Source organism: Osmia lignaria, chromosome 5 (assembly GCF_051020975.1).
Source record: "Osmia lignaria lignaria isolate PbOS001 chromosome 5, iyOsmLign1, whole genome shotgun sequence".
Classification (NCBI taxonomy): Eukaryota; Metazoa; Arthropoda; class Insecta; order Hymenoptera; family Megachilidae; genus Osmia; species Osmia lignaria.
In genome coordinates, this window is record NC_135036.1 from 9,734,457 (window position 1) to 9,747,692 (window position 13,236).

The following is a 13,236-nucleotide window of genomic DNA, read 5'->3' on the forward strand; positions in this document are numbered from 1 at the left end:
ACTTAGATAGAAAATTGTTGACTCATTACTTTCCAATTCTTCTGAATCTCTTTTAACTGTATTTTCTTCAATACGATGCTGTTATAATTGAATAACCTCATCGATAATATCGTTATTTCCGTTACTAAATCTTGACTAAACTGTTAGCCCCCACCCCTCCAATGTACATGTATCGATACTGTACTGTATCGATTTGTATTGATCTGTCTTCAATTATCGCTTACATTAAAAAATTAAAGATAAAATTAAATATACAAATATTCCTGAAGTCAATATTTAAATACAATACATTTTTTAGAAATATAAACACGTATAAATATAATCTTTTATTTACACATATTTTATTACTATACACTTTGACTTTTTAATTCAAATAAACAGAGTGTCAATTTTTCACTTATAAATCAATAAATTTTTCCAATATAAATATTTATTATTATAATTATTAATAAAAACTGTTAAGTACGTTTAATAAATTTAAACAACCAACCGTTTTTATTCGATACTATAGATCGAATCGATTCACCACCAATGGCGCTGAAAGCAGTACGACGAAACCGCGCCTTTTTACGCGAACGTTCCAAGTTTGAGATTCGAAATTGTTAAATTTTCCGCGTTTCGGTACTGGAAGAATCGTGTTCTCTTACACACAAGTTGATATTAATATCTGAACAAGTACTGAATAAGACTGCAGTGTACTTTTCTACGAAGAACGTGTATTCACAACTCGAAATAACAAGAAAGAAACCATCCGACCTCCACGCCACGCTACCGCCATTCCATGCTCTTCTCATCGTAATGAAAAATTATACAAAGGCACTTCGGAAACAAACTGGTAAGTAGTTCTTAACACACAATATGTATATAGCAACAGTTTTTTTGAATAGTTCTTGTCAAACGTTTTAATTACATACAAACTTCTAATCGACAATCGTCGTTAATATAGTACAAAGCAAACTTTAAAATTACGTTTAAAAGTACAAATTCAAATACAAAATATAAAACTTACCACTATATCTTCTCCATTATCAATTATACTGTGCTGTACAGAATAAATTTCTTGAGTCTGGTATAAAATTGAAGTATGAAAGTTTACGTTAGTTTAATAACAAAAATGGTAATGTTGATCCAACAGTGGCAAATGTGTGACTGTTTAATATATTGTAGCACCACATTAAGCAAACTGTTTTCATAAATCGCAATATGAATATAAATTGTTCAATATATCACAATATGAAAAGAATTTTCTTTTAACCGGCCTATAAATATTTGTGGTTTGTTATTAAAATACATAGAATTACAAATAATTTCTTTTTGGAAATCCACTGTCTTAGTTTTCTTTCTTCCACTGTGTAACTTTCTATAGTAATATGATTTCAATAACAATCTATTCACCATGGAAATATTACAATTTCTTAAAATATGATGTAGTTTAAATTATATTTCAATTAAAGAAATCAGCTACCTCTGCTAACTCCCTTGCCCTTGCTTGCTGGTGGGCCCAACGTGCCTCTGCAAGTTTATCAGTTAGTCCCCATTTTTCATGATAAATACGTTGTTTACAAGTTGGACACTTTTTACCACCTATAAACAAAAACAATCTTTTATTATAAATTGAAATATAAATTGAATATATCGAAAATGTTACCATGGAATGGTGGAGTCTTCATATATGTCACAAGACATTGCAAATGAAATAAGTGTCCACAATATAGTCTTTCTATATGCATATCTGCATTTTCATTGGTTTCTGCATTTTCTGGGTTTGGTGGTAAACACATTTGCCTACATGATTGACAATGTTCTTGTGGCAAGGTCTTTACAGACCTAGATGAAGTAAATTAGATTTAGACTATAAAATCAATTATACATGATGAATACCAGTAATTTCACATACTTTACAAGAAAAGAAGTTACAGTATTTAGAGATGGTGATGGGGTGAAAGGAGCTTGAGATTTCTTTTTAAGGGGTGGTTCTACGCATTGTCTAGCTAACTCCTTTCCTTGTGCCAGAAAGTAGCGTCTAAAAAGTGGTGGAAAGTTTGTATTTGCATCTTCCAATCTAAACAGGAAAGGGTCATAGTATGAAAACAGTTTTCTTAGTTTAGCCTTCATCTATACATACTTCACACAAGCTGTTGGATAATTGTCTGGTACTTCAATCTTAGCTTTGAAATAATATAATCCTCGCTGGACTTTTAGGCCAATACAAGAATATTTCTGTTTCAATTTTAATTCATCCTCATTCTCCAAAGTCTTTTTTATGGTAGAAATTTCATCGTAACAACAAATTAAGGGATTTTCATCTATGAAATTACGAACAAATTTCAGTATTTGTAGTACCTATAAGGATAACTTTTATATAGTAAAATCATATAAAAAAGAAAAATGTTTATACTTGAAAGATCAAAGTAATTCTCACCTGAGCTTTGCCTAGAAATTTCTTGCACTCCTTTTCACAAACTTCAGCCAGACCATCAAGTAACTTTACAGAGAGTGTCTTGCTTTTTAATTCAATTAATAGTGGTGTACGAGGATAGTCTTCTGAGAATTGAATACACACAATAATTGTCTTAAATTTTGTTTTTCTGTAAAGTATACAATTAATATGAGTAAACAATAAATTGAATACAATCAATGCTCAATGAATAGAATCTTAATGAACAAACTTACGTTATTTCCACTCGCACCATTGTACGCACACAAGAGACGAGACGGCTACCTTCGACAACATTATGACAAAGTTTTGACACTTCTTGTAATTCATCATCGATAAAGCCCATGAGAAAACACAAATCAATTTTATCTTCTAATATAACAGCTACGATTATGTTAGAAAATCGAACCGAATTGATTAGAAAAATGGTATGGGAGCACTATCGCGTCCAGTTTCGCTCCTGTAAATTAGAATTATGTCATGCAATCACGATCAAGGTCAGTCAAAGAACCTAAACTCGTCTTACTCATCCCTGTTTTGAATCAACTACCTGTCAGTACTGTACCTTTAAGTATTTAAATAACACAGTGTAGTACAAATCAGCGGAATAAGAAAAAAAATAACTTTAATTCATAATCAACGTTACTTTCTAATTTTCTTTTAAATACGATGCATCAAAGAGCTACGGAAATAATTTTTATGCGATAACCGCATCCAATCATCGCGTTGCGTAAAGTAGGAATGCAACAACTGTTTGCTCGTTTATTTAACAAGCAACGGATTACATAATGTTTTATACATTATTGCCATATAATTACTTGTTGTTTATTTACCGTACTTATCTTCATAAGATCAAAACGATAATTCTATTATCTTTAGATTCAATTGGTCAATGTGTTCAATATGGGAGAGTACGGAGAGGTCGCTCTAGCCTTACCATACTCTATGCTCGGTATCTAACCTAGTTTGACGCACATGTTTACGGGAAATTCAAACGTGCTCCCCGAGGAATCTTTCGTTAGTTCAAGAAATCATGTAAAAGACTATAGCGACAGTAGTTTTTCCGTTACGGTAAGCTGAAAACATAGCAGAATGTCACGAATCGCCAACACAAGGGAAGTGATATTGACGAGCGACAGCACAGGTGAGCATTGGAGTGCCGCCTTGTGGGATCCGCGAACTGGTTCACTTTTATCGACCTACAAGCATGCCGGAGCCCTGACGCATCATACTCTGCAGCTTTTAAGCGACAGTTACGTGATCGGCGCTGATTTAACGAAGCCTCGCATCCACGTTTGGCCTTTGAACAGTCACAGCCCGGTACCTAACCTCCGACTAACGACGCCAGGAAAGGTAACCGCCCTGTGCTCCACGCCGAATGGCGCTTACATTGTCGCAGCGATATCAGAGAAGCTGTTTTTATGGCAAGTGTGCAACGGACGCTTGCTAGGGAATTTATCGCAGCACTATCAGACAGTGAGCTGCTTATCGTTCAGCAAAGACGGCTCGATTTTCGCCAGTGGCGCTGAAGATGGTTTAGTGTTCGTCTGGTCGTTGTACCGGGTGCTGAACGATGAACGACCCACCGCGTTGCACGCCTTCTCGCATCACTCTTTACCGGTGAAGGATCTACAATTTGGGCACGCAGGTTCTCGAGCAAGATTATGCTCGGTGTCCTTGGATCGCACATGCAACGTCTACGATCCTGGCAGCGGATTACTACTCCTCACCCTAGTCTTCAACGTGCCACTCACTTCCGTTTGCCTGAACACAAAGGAAAGCGATCTATTCGTCGGCTGTACAGATGGAAGCATATACAGATTCAATCTGCACGAACCACCCCGAGGAATAGAGCATCACGTGCAAATTCGAAAGGACGATGACGCAGGACAGGCGGTGATTTTTCAGGGGCACAAATCGAGCGTAGTCACCCTCTCTGTATCGATCGATTGCCGATACTTGCTGTCCGGTTCGACCAGCGGGGAAGTTCATCTCTGGGATATCGCTAGCCATCAGATCCTTCGAACGATCGATCACAAAGGACCGATCACCGCCGCCTTCTTCGCGAAACACTACGAGAACTTCCGGGTGACGGATCTTAAGCCCCGTTTGCAAGTTTCCAATCTGCAGCGTGTCGCTGACGAGGCGGGAAAGGAGAGTCTAATCGAGGTGGTATCGCGAGATCAAAATCATGGGGAATTATTGGATTTCGAGTCGTACGTTGAGAACAGAGGCGATTCGAGGGGATCGGAGGATCGATCCTCTCGGAAGATTCTCGAGATGAGGGAGGAGATCGATAGACTGAAAGAAATTAACGCCGCCATTTATCAGTACAGCGTGAAACGGATCTTGAACAAAACGAACGGTACCAGTTCGTGAAAAGCTTGGATTACGTTCTACTTTATGGATAAGATTATCTCGAACCTACATTATTGAATTGTATCAACATTTTGTATGATAATTGATTATAATAAAGAGTACCTGTTGTTACGCTACATTTCTTTACCCCTTTTGATGTTTAATATTTCCCTGAACATATCATATTGCGTCTTTTACGGCTAAATAATTCACAGCCATTTCATCGAAGTATCCGGGGATCGCGATACGGAACATTGGAAAATGGGGGCTGCCGCGATTTCATTTTACATTAAATTCGAATGGAAATCATAAAGATGCGCGCGAATGTTTGCGTAACACGTTCCAATAACTAAAGTATGCAGTTTTTACGATACGATAATATTAAAAAGTAAACGAGAAATCAACTTTCAATAATTCGCTTTTAGAATTAAAATTTCAACCCCGTATTTTTTGAACGATACGAGTTTCATCAATCTGTCATTTCTTAGTTAATTATTGCAAGTGCAAACGAGGAGAGCGAACTGTTATGGCCGAAGTTATTTTTTCTCTTTCAAAATTCAGAGGAAATTTGTAAAAACATACATAAAATAACTCACAGGATGAAAAAAGTAAATCAAAACATTCGAATATATAAAACGGGGATTTTCTCTTTTCCCAGCTTTATAAGCTACCGCAAATATTCCAGCTTTTAACATCGCTCGTATTAATTATACAAATGTGATGTTAAATGAATTTGAATATAAATGAAAAATTTTAAGATAACTGTTAAACGCGGCTTCATTTTTGTTCGTTCGTCGATTCTTTATGGTACATTTTCTGATGAAATAATCCGATAAACCTGAATTTCAATTTCAATTTTTATTATAATTTCTCTTCCTTGTATTTTGTTGCATTCCTCTTGTTATTGCCTAGTCTTTGTTCCTGAAAATCTTATTTTGGTCGACTAATTCGAAAAGCCGCAAGCCTGTAAACAGTCACAATTTAATTACCCACAAATTCACAAGTTGTCAGTTCGATAACACATTAAATCCTCTCCTCCGCAGACCCAGAAATGCCCCATAATCCATAACATAGTTGTAATAATAAGGCTTAATTGTTAATCCGTCATTAGTCATTTCCATAATCTTGCATCGCGCGAGAGATCACGAGATTCTCTCATATTTTTCATTATGGCGGCTCCACCATAAACAGCGTTTTACCGTGGACGTAATTACGCTTGGAAAAACGGTACAACCGTGGAGCGACGTGATTTTAGCGACTGATCAATTCTGTCTGTTCTCTCGGCTGTACTCTCTGGCGGCTCGTGAACGCTGGGTCAAAATTACTTCGATCCAGGTGATAACTTTTAACGGGGAATTGTTAATTTCCCCGCGAAATGGTCCGCTACGTTACACGCCGAGATTATTTCAGTCGAATACGATGTTGTAAATTGAATCGAGAAGTCTTTTTCGTTTTCCAATTGGTTTGTTCTTTTTTATAGTGCTGCGTATGAAACTGAGTTTTGTTATCGTTATCGATTGCAAAATGAAAAAAAGAATCTTCCATTTTATTATTGCAAACGAATATTTTGATTAGTACTATGAAAATACTCAGAATTTCATGTTCCACGTATTTCATTAAGAAGAATCGAATTTACTATTCGTCATAAATTTGTTCCGTTTCGCTACCGTGAGTTGCGTGAATCCTTTTATAGGATCCTTTGCCAACAATAACGAAACTCTTTCATTATTCGTTGCACAATGACCGGCAAGCATCGACGCAGTTTCACAAAAGAAAAAGGAGAAGAAAGTTTAAACGAAAGGCAGTCTCGCTGCCACGGGAATGAGAGAGGAAAAACAAGCAGCATGCCCGATTTCATCGCGTTCGCCAAATGAAAACTGCCTGTATTTCATCGGCACGTATCCGAGGAACTCGTCGATAACGTTTTGCGGGTCTTCGCGTGGAATCGAAGAAAACTTATTTCGAATGTCGATATTAATGAGAACGAGTCAATGGGAGGGGTTAATATCACTTCGGAAGCTTTGTAAACGTGTTCACTGCTGAAGAGACACTCTCGGTCTGGTTCCAGCCTCCTTGCCCAACATGAAAATTTTTCTTTCCTCCTTCATTCTTTAATTATCCGATTGAATTAAACCGTGCACCGGTGAACCCCATGGTAGCCGACGCGTTAAACGCTAAATATGGACGTAGCCCATCCTGCTGTCTGCTTTGTATTCAAACGAGACGTAGCCGTGTGTAGGCGTGTGAGCAGATGCAAACGAGCATCCGACGAAATTAAATTAGGGCTAACGTAGCTACCTTAAGATAGAAAAGTTTGCATGGGAATGGCTGGCCACGGTTAGCGAACGAATCGATTCCAACGCGACCTCGATGAATCCAACCTCCGTGCCTCTATCCTCTTTGTTTCCTCGTGCTACGAGATCGATCGTCCGATTTTTCTATTCTTATTATGCTTGAGAAAGCCAGGGATATCTAAGGAGGCTGATAAAGAATCGGCTAGGTATCGGGCAAAACTATGTAACCGAGTTCGAATCGATACCATTTTTACCCTCGATTCTACTCCGCGAAGGTGTCTTCGCGAATCTATGGTATGCGAAATGAGAATGGCAACGATATCGTCTTTATACTCGTCAGGATAAAATATTTCATTGTTCAAAGAGATTAAAGTATCCTCGTATGTTCCGCACAGCAGGAGCACGGGATATATCACGATCGGTTGAGTAATGCACCATAATCTGCGCCATTATGATCATATCACGCATTTATAAATCTTTATGCGATCCTATGCATACACCAGAGCTGTGCGACGCGTGCTAATGTGTATTTGGATTATAGCAAATAATCGTTACAATTATTTGCCTCTAAATAGATCGTGTCATCGTTCACATCATTCCAGTGCTATTGTCCAGACCATCGACGTTAATTAACAAAAGAATTTAGTTTTACTTTGGAATTAAATCTGGATTATTAATGTAAACAGAGTCTTTGGAGAAGAATTTTTTCAGATTTTTTTAAAAGCTTAAAATTAAGTTCTCTTACGGAGAGTTAAATAAACTTTGAAAGTTAATTTTTCGTCTGTGAAAATATGAAATAGTGAAAAATATGTTTGCCTACAGTGGGTTAAATTAATTTTAGAAATTTTTTATCCATACGAGCAACATGACGAATTCGCTACGTTCGAGTTATTTTTACATGAAAAGAAAGTTATTCCAAATATTTGCCCGAATTTTGCGATTAGCCCTCCGTGTTTTCTAGACCGTATTTTTACAGCGAAAAGATTCAAACTCCTTTCACTAAAAGAATGAAATCGAATCGCCAAGCAACTTATCAAGTTCCTAACTTGAAATTTTTCAACCTTCCTATTTCACACTGCCAAGAGTTTCCTTCACGATTAAATTTACTGTTCGACTTAAAATAGTTGGTAAATAGGGTTTCTATTGCGTGAACAGTTAACGAAAGGCAGACTTTTTCTTTACGCTGCCTCAGAAATAATTGTATCGGAACTTTTTAACGGTTTGCAAACGGCCAGAACTGCTGGCCGTAGTATTGTTTCCGACTGTTACACGCATTTCCCAGGGGAGTTTTCCGGGAATTAAGAATCACGTTTCCCGGTTGAAACGGGCTGTTTGATAGTTCGTTGGACGCTGGTAACGAAATTGTTAGCCTAGAATTCGATTTTACGCTCTTTGATTTCTAAAGGATATTCGTTGAATACTGGTTAGATTTCTACCATCGGTCACCCGTTCGATCAAGTTAGATCCTTTTAAACAAATTTTCAAGAGTATATCGAAAGAAAACAAATTTTAATAGGTCGATTCACAGTTTCCTGAAACAACACTTTTTGCGTAAACGTGAAAATTATTACGATTTGATTACATTCGGAAATAAAAACTCGTTCGCGTTACGCATGTATGTCACATCAGAGAGTTATAACAATTTTAACACGGTTGTATCCTTTTATGGAGATGTAGCCACAAGAGTTTTAACCGTGTAATCGTTGGCAATTTTGATTAAAGCGATTTTAACTTTAATTCAATTCTCCATTTTTCTCTTTCCATCCACGCTCTCGTATAATCTGCCAGAATTTTATTATCCGCCTATTTTTTTTTCGGCAACAATGTTATCGCGAATATTGAATGAAATTTCAACCCAAAAATCAATTCCACTTTATCTTGTAATTTCTGGTTGGAAATGAAAAACTCGCCCCTTTCGTTTTGTATCGTTGGATTAAATACAAGTGTGGTAAAACGGTTTCTGTTAATTACAGAATACGATTCACTGGATGTACATCGAACAGTATTAATCGTAATTATTTCACAGTACATTTACACATACCTTTGGTATTTATATATGTAGTCTGATCATTTCATAATTTGAAACAAATAGAAATTTATGAATCAGCTCTTATTTAATTTTCTAACGAGCAAATATTTGTAAAGGGTGTAACCATATTCAACAAGAAAGTATTACCTCGAGAATATTTCTTTTCAAAATATTTTCGTATTTGCTTCCACCCGGAGATCTAAAAAATGATTAAAAATGTTAATACCATTCCCTGAATCAAATGATTTACCTCGTCGCCTGGAAAACTAACGAAATCCGTTTCAGTTTTTTTTTTTTCTCGTCCTTAATGAGGAACAGGGTCTATGGTCTAAAGTTCAATCACCAACGAACGAACGTTCAAATAATGGTGACGGTGGTTGGTAGTGGAACGACACAGGGTGGTAGAATGCAAAACGAGGGGGGTTGAAGGTTCCGTGGGATCGGGGTGGTAAACCCCCGTTGGCTGGTCGTGGCGCAAGGTATAAAATCAGACGGCAACTACCTGGAGGTATTCAGTGTCGACGAGATCTTCTGCTCTGCCACGTCGCTTCATCGAATTTCGATCTGAAAGACCCGGGTATCGGTGCTGTAGCAATGAGAAATCACCTATTTGTAGTACTGATCGTTCTAATATTTTCTACTTCTCTCAACCGTAAGTGTACAAATCGATCGATCGATCCGACCGACCTCATTTTTTCCCCTTTTTTTTTTTATCAATTTCGTCTACCCTTATCGCAACAAGACTTTTTCCTATTTTTCATCGTTACGCGCTGATGAACTTGGTTGTCCAACCAGATGCTTTCACGTTTTTCTTCGTCTTCTCGATGGTTTCTCTTGATTGATCAATTATTCTATGCTGGAACTTTCGTCGTTTACTTCGTGATCGGTGTTACAGGGCTGAAAGAAAGGATATCGTTGATTAATGCCTCCGTTCGTATTATTTTTGTCGAGTTAATTCGCGTGCCTTCGTGGCTGATAAAAAGCTAAAGTTATGGGGAATCGAGCAGAAAGGAATATTCTTAATTAGTATCCATTGCTGCCTTTTCTCACGTGATATTTCTTTTTTTCTGCTAATTATTGGAAACTGGACGTGTCTCTTTGATGACCAGTTCAAACAGTCTCCATATATTACGTCCACGTATCCTTTGGACTGTTTCCATTTTTTCTCTTTTAATTATTGGACGCCGGATAGCAAGCGCATTCAATGAAATGAAATATTTTTTTTTTCTTTACCATACTGCGATCTCGTTTACCTGAAATAATATAAATCGCGTTAATTGGATAATTTTGCAGATGGAGAGAAATTGAAGACGAACGACCGAAGGGCGTCTGGTTTGATGGCCTATCCAAGGATTGGTCGGTCCGATCAGCCGGTCTCAAACGTTAATTATAATCGGCATCGTGAAATGGAACCGGATACGGAAATGCAGTTTTACAACACACACGATTCGGATTTGGATTCTGCCTCGGAAAAGGATTACGAAGGTAAAACGCGGCCGTTGTAGCCGAAACAAGCTTGACATGCTTTTAAGCTTTCGTGTTTGGATTCAGTGAACTATAGCGAACTTTTCGCACCATTTGGCTTTGGTACATCCTGGCCAATATTTCAAGTATTTTTGAGGAATTGAAACAGTTTAACCGAAACATCCTGTATCTGATATTTCGATTAATCGATCAAAGAGATTCATTTACATATATTTCCTTTGCCCATAATACAAAGCAGGAAAGTGCAGTGTAAACTTACGTAGCCACATAAATTACCGTTTAATTCGTAGATTCACGCAACGTCATCTCGGTATTCAACGGAAGATCGATGAATCCGAAGCACTCTGATAAAATTCCAAAAGACTCGTCATGGTTGATCACCAAGGAGTATCGGCCCTGGCAGAAGATCGACGACGGTAGATCCCATCACTCCAACTCTTTACTTCTGGCTCGAGGTAGGAAATTTTATTTAAAAGAAAAGTAAAGCGTGCGGTTTGAATCGAACCCTTTCGTTGCAACCTAAAAATTAGGTCCATGTTAATATAAAAAAGAGAAGAAAAACGGTGAATTACATTGTTATTATGCTAACAGTGCATCTTGCTATACGTATCCATTTTCACTGCGCCAGTGATATAAATCAATAACGAACGAACCAAGAATTTTAATTGGAAATTCATAAAACACTCTCCGTTGTATAATGGAAGGGTGAACTAAAAACAATCGAGAGGTTTCAAAGTTTGATTTTTCAACTCTAACCCTCGGTGAAAATAATCTGTCTTTATTCGATTGTTTACTACCGATTTGCTGGCAGCTTTTTCGAACGAATCTCCAGCAAAAAAAAAAGAACCACATCACGTATTGCGAAACATTTTTGGCATTCGCGAAAATCCATCGCCATCGATACGTGAGCCGAGAACAAAACCGTGAGCCGCGTATCGTGAATGTTCTGTTGATTTCAATTTAATTTCTCGCCTCGTACGAATAGTATTTCATTTCTCCTTCTATTATGGCGAACGCGGTACAAATGAATTTGCGATAAATAAAATCCTGTTAATGATTTATTTATTGAATCGGATATTTTTATATTCGAGGAATATAATCTTTTTAGCTGCATGCTATACTTTCTTCTAGAAATTGTTAGTTTGAAGTTTTATGATTTTTTCTTTCGTCTTGTTTGTGTTTCATTGTGGATTTCTTTCTGTATTATTTTGATAGAATATTTTATTTCTCTTTGGAGGCTTGTTTTTTCTCTGTGTGTTGTGAAGTTTTTGAAGTTATCGACTTGATTTTGTTTTTCGTTTCGTCGTCGATTTTTTCCTCATTTCGAATTATCATCTTTAACATCCTGGTTTGTCCTCGGAAAACGGAGCAACGTCTTCGTTTTTCTCACTTGTAGTTTCGTTTGTTGGTTGATTCCAGGGTTTAGGAACAGCCAGATGAATGGATACACGCCGAGACTAGGACGTGAAAGCGACGCGGATCGAACATTCTGCAAATGATCTCGAAACGTGAACTTCGACCCCGGCCGGAAGTTGCACGATCTAATTTAATAATCTATCCTTAACTCGTGCCACTAAGTTTCGACATTGTTTCATCCCTTGCCTTACTCAAACTTTACCATAACTTAAGATAAAAAGAAAAGTGAAACCATATTTGAAGAATGAAGTGTTGAATATTCATGACAATAAAGCTTTGAAATTCAATTTTGAATAATGAAGTGTGTTAGCATTAATATAATACAAACATCCTACTATTAATTTAGTATAATATACTTTCCTACACTTCCTCTATGAAGTACTAATTAGTTTAGAAGTTTGATATTTTGCGAAGCTTAGATCACAGAAATTTTCCAAATTTAACCCTTTACGATCCAAAGTATCTACGTAAACTTCGATTCGTAAAATTATCTAAAGGGCAAGGGATGAAATATATGTATGGAAAGCTGTAGGTCGAATGGTGAATCGATTCCATAGCCAAAAACGAGCTCGAGTACCATTTATCTGTATTTATTTCGATCATTGTGAAGTTATTGGCATGTAGATCGTTCAAAGAGTATTCGGTGACAGACGAAAGAAGGTAATAAAGCTGGTGAAATTACGTTCCTCGTTCAACAGCAACCTCCTCCTCCTGTTCGTCGAATGTATGTGCACCCATTCCATGTCTCTCCCAAACATATTGATCACGAATTTCCATTGAGTATTTCTTTTTTTCTCCGATCGAATGATCGTTCAGATTCAGGGAATTAATTCTTCTGAAATTTTTCTTTCTTAACATCGTTCTCATTATCGTAACATTAATGTTAATGGAATACAGAATTTCTATATAGAATGCTATTTACTTCGAGCATTGACTTGGTATATCATTATTCAAATTGTACACCGAGTTGTATAATTGGCGAGCAGATTGCAATAATTTAGCAAACACTGCTTCTGTTGTTTCCGTAAGACCAGATTTCCAATTACCACGGATCTGTTTCTCCCGTAACAGTGATAATCATCGCGTTGGTCAAATAAAACGTTTCAAATTTAGTTTAATGATTCGAGATGCGGCAATTAGTTGCTTGTTAAATGATTCAATGAATGGTAACGTTTTCGGTATACCTATATTTAGGTGTGCTTCGTTACCGAAGTTTA

At 37.1% G+C, this 13,236-nt stretch overlaps 4 protein-coding genes across 10 annotated transcripts in view; 2 read left to right on the forward strand and 2 right to left on the reverse strand.

The window, feature by feature from the left end:
* LOC117605055 (protein kinase C-binding protein NELL1) overlaps positions 1 to 155 on the reverse strand; it is a 47,328-nt gene extending 47,173 nt beyond the window's left edge. For 4 of the 6 annotated variants that reach the window (XM_034325872.2, XM_034325873.2, XM_034325868.2 and 1 more), the window contains exon 1: positions 3 to 155. The gene's annotated coding sequence lies outside the window, so the exon portion shown is untranslated. The remainder of the gene's footprint in view (positions 1 to 2) is intronic. The other 2 variants (XM_034325870.2, XM_034325869.2) reach the window with 2 other exon arrangements.
* Positions 156 to 603: 448 nt separating this feature from the next.
* LOC117605062 (CAPA peptides) lies at positions 604 to 13,003 on the forward strand. 2 transcript variants are annotated; one of them, XM_034325885.2, is made up of 4 exons: positions 604 to 835; positions 10,412 to 10,603; positions 10,894 to 11,058; positions 12,023 to 13,003. In XM_034325885.2, exons 1-4 carry the CDS (start codon positions 799 to 801, stop codon positions 12,100 to 12,102), a joined length of 474 nt encoding a protein of 157 aa, XP_034181776.1. In that variant the 5' UTR covers positions 604 to 798; the 3' UTR covers positions 12,103 to 13,003. The 2 variants fall into 2 exon arrangements, with proteins under 2 accessions (XP_034181776.1, XP_034181775.1); XM_034325884.2 differs by lacking the exon at positions 604 to 835 and adding an exon at positions 9,645 to 9,770.
* LOC117605060 (uncharacterized) lies at positions 1,007 to 3,018 on the reverse strand. The gene is made up of 7 exons (XM_034325878.2): positions 3,003 to 3,018; positions 2,674 to 2,897; positions 2,423 to 2,588; positions 2,126 to 2,343; positions 1,898 to 2,062; positions 1,649 to 1,827; positions 1,007 to 1,584 (listed from the first exon to the last, which is right to left on the reverse strand). Exons 2-7 carry the CDS (start codon positions 2,781 to 2,783, stop codon positions 1,445 to 1,447), a joined length of 978 nt encoding a protein of 325 aa, XP_034181769.1. The 5' UTR covers positions 2,784 to 2,897; positions 3,003 to 3,018; the 3' UTR covers positions 1,007 to 1,444.
* On the forward strand, positions 3,381 to 4,903 carry LOC117605058 (WD repeat-containing protein 18). Its single transcript, XM_034325876.2, has one exon. It carries the CDS (start codon positions 3,530 to 3,532, stop codon positions 4,814 to 4,816), a length of 1,287 nt encoding a protein of 428 aa, XP_034181767.1. The 5' UTR covers positions 3,381 to 3,529; the 3' UTR covers positions 4,817 to 4,903.
* Positions 13,004 to 13,236: the final 233 nt, after the last annotated feature.

What these genes read in the sequence shown, in the direction of transcription:
- LOC117605060 (XM_034325878.2), bottom strand. Translation starts at nt 2,783, where the DNA reads ATGGGCTTTATCGATGATGAATTACAAGAAGTGTCAAAACTTTGTCAT. An exon ending in ATGGTGCGAGTGGAAATAAC is followed by an intron (nt 2,589 to 2,673) that starts GTAAGTTTGTTC and finishes TATACTTTACAG; the next exon opens with AAAAACAAAATTTAAGACAA. An exon ending in AATTTCTAGGCAAAGCTCAG is followed by an intron (nt 2,344 to 2,422) that starts GTGAGAATTACT and finishes TTATCCTTATAG; the next exon opens with GTACTACAAATACTGAAATT.
- LOC117605058 (XM_034325876.2), top strand. Translation starts at nt 3,530, where the DNA reads ATGTCACGAATCGCCAACACAAGGGAAGTGATATTGACGAGCGACAGC.
- LOC117605062 (XM_034325884.2), top strand. Translation starts at nt 9,713, where the DNA reads ATGAGAAATCACCTATTTGTAGTACTGATCGTTCTAATATTTTCTACT. An exon ending in ATTTTCTACTTCTCTCAACC is followed by an intron (nt 9,771 to 10,411) that starts GTAAGTGTACAA and finishes ATAATTTTGCAG; the next exon opens with ATGGAGAGAAATTGAAGACG. An exon ending in CTCTTTACTTCTGGCTCGAG is followed by an intron (nt 11,059 to 12,022) that starts GTAGGAAATTTT and finishes GGTTGATTCCAG; the next exon opens with GGTTTAGGAACAGCCAGATG.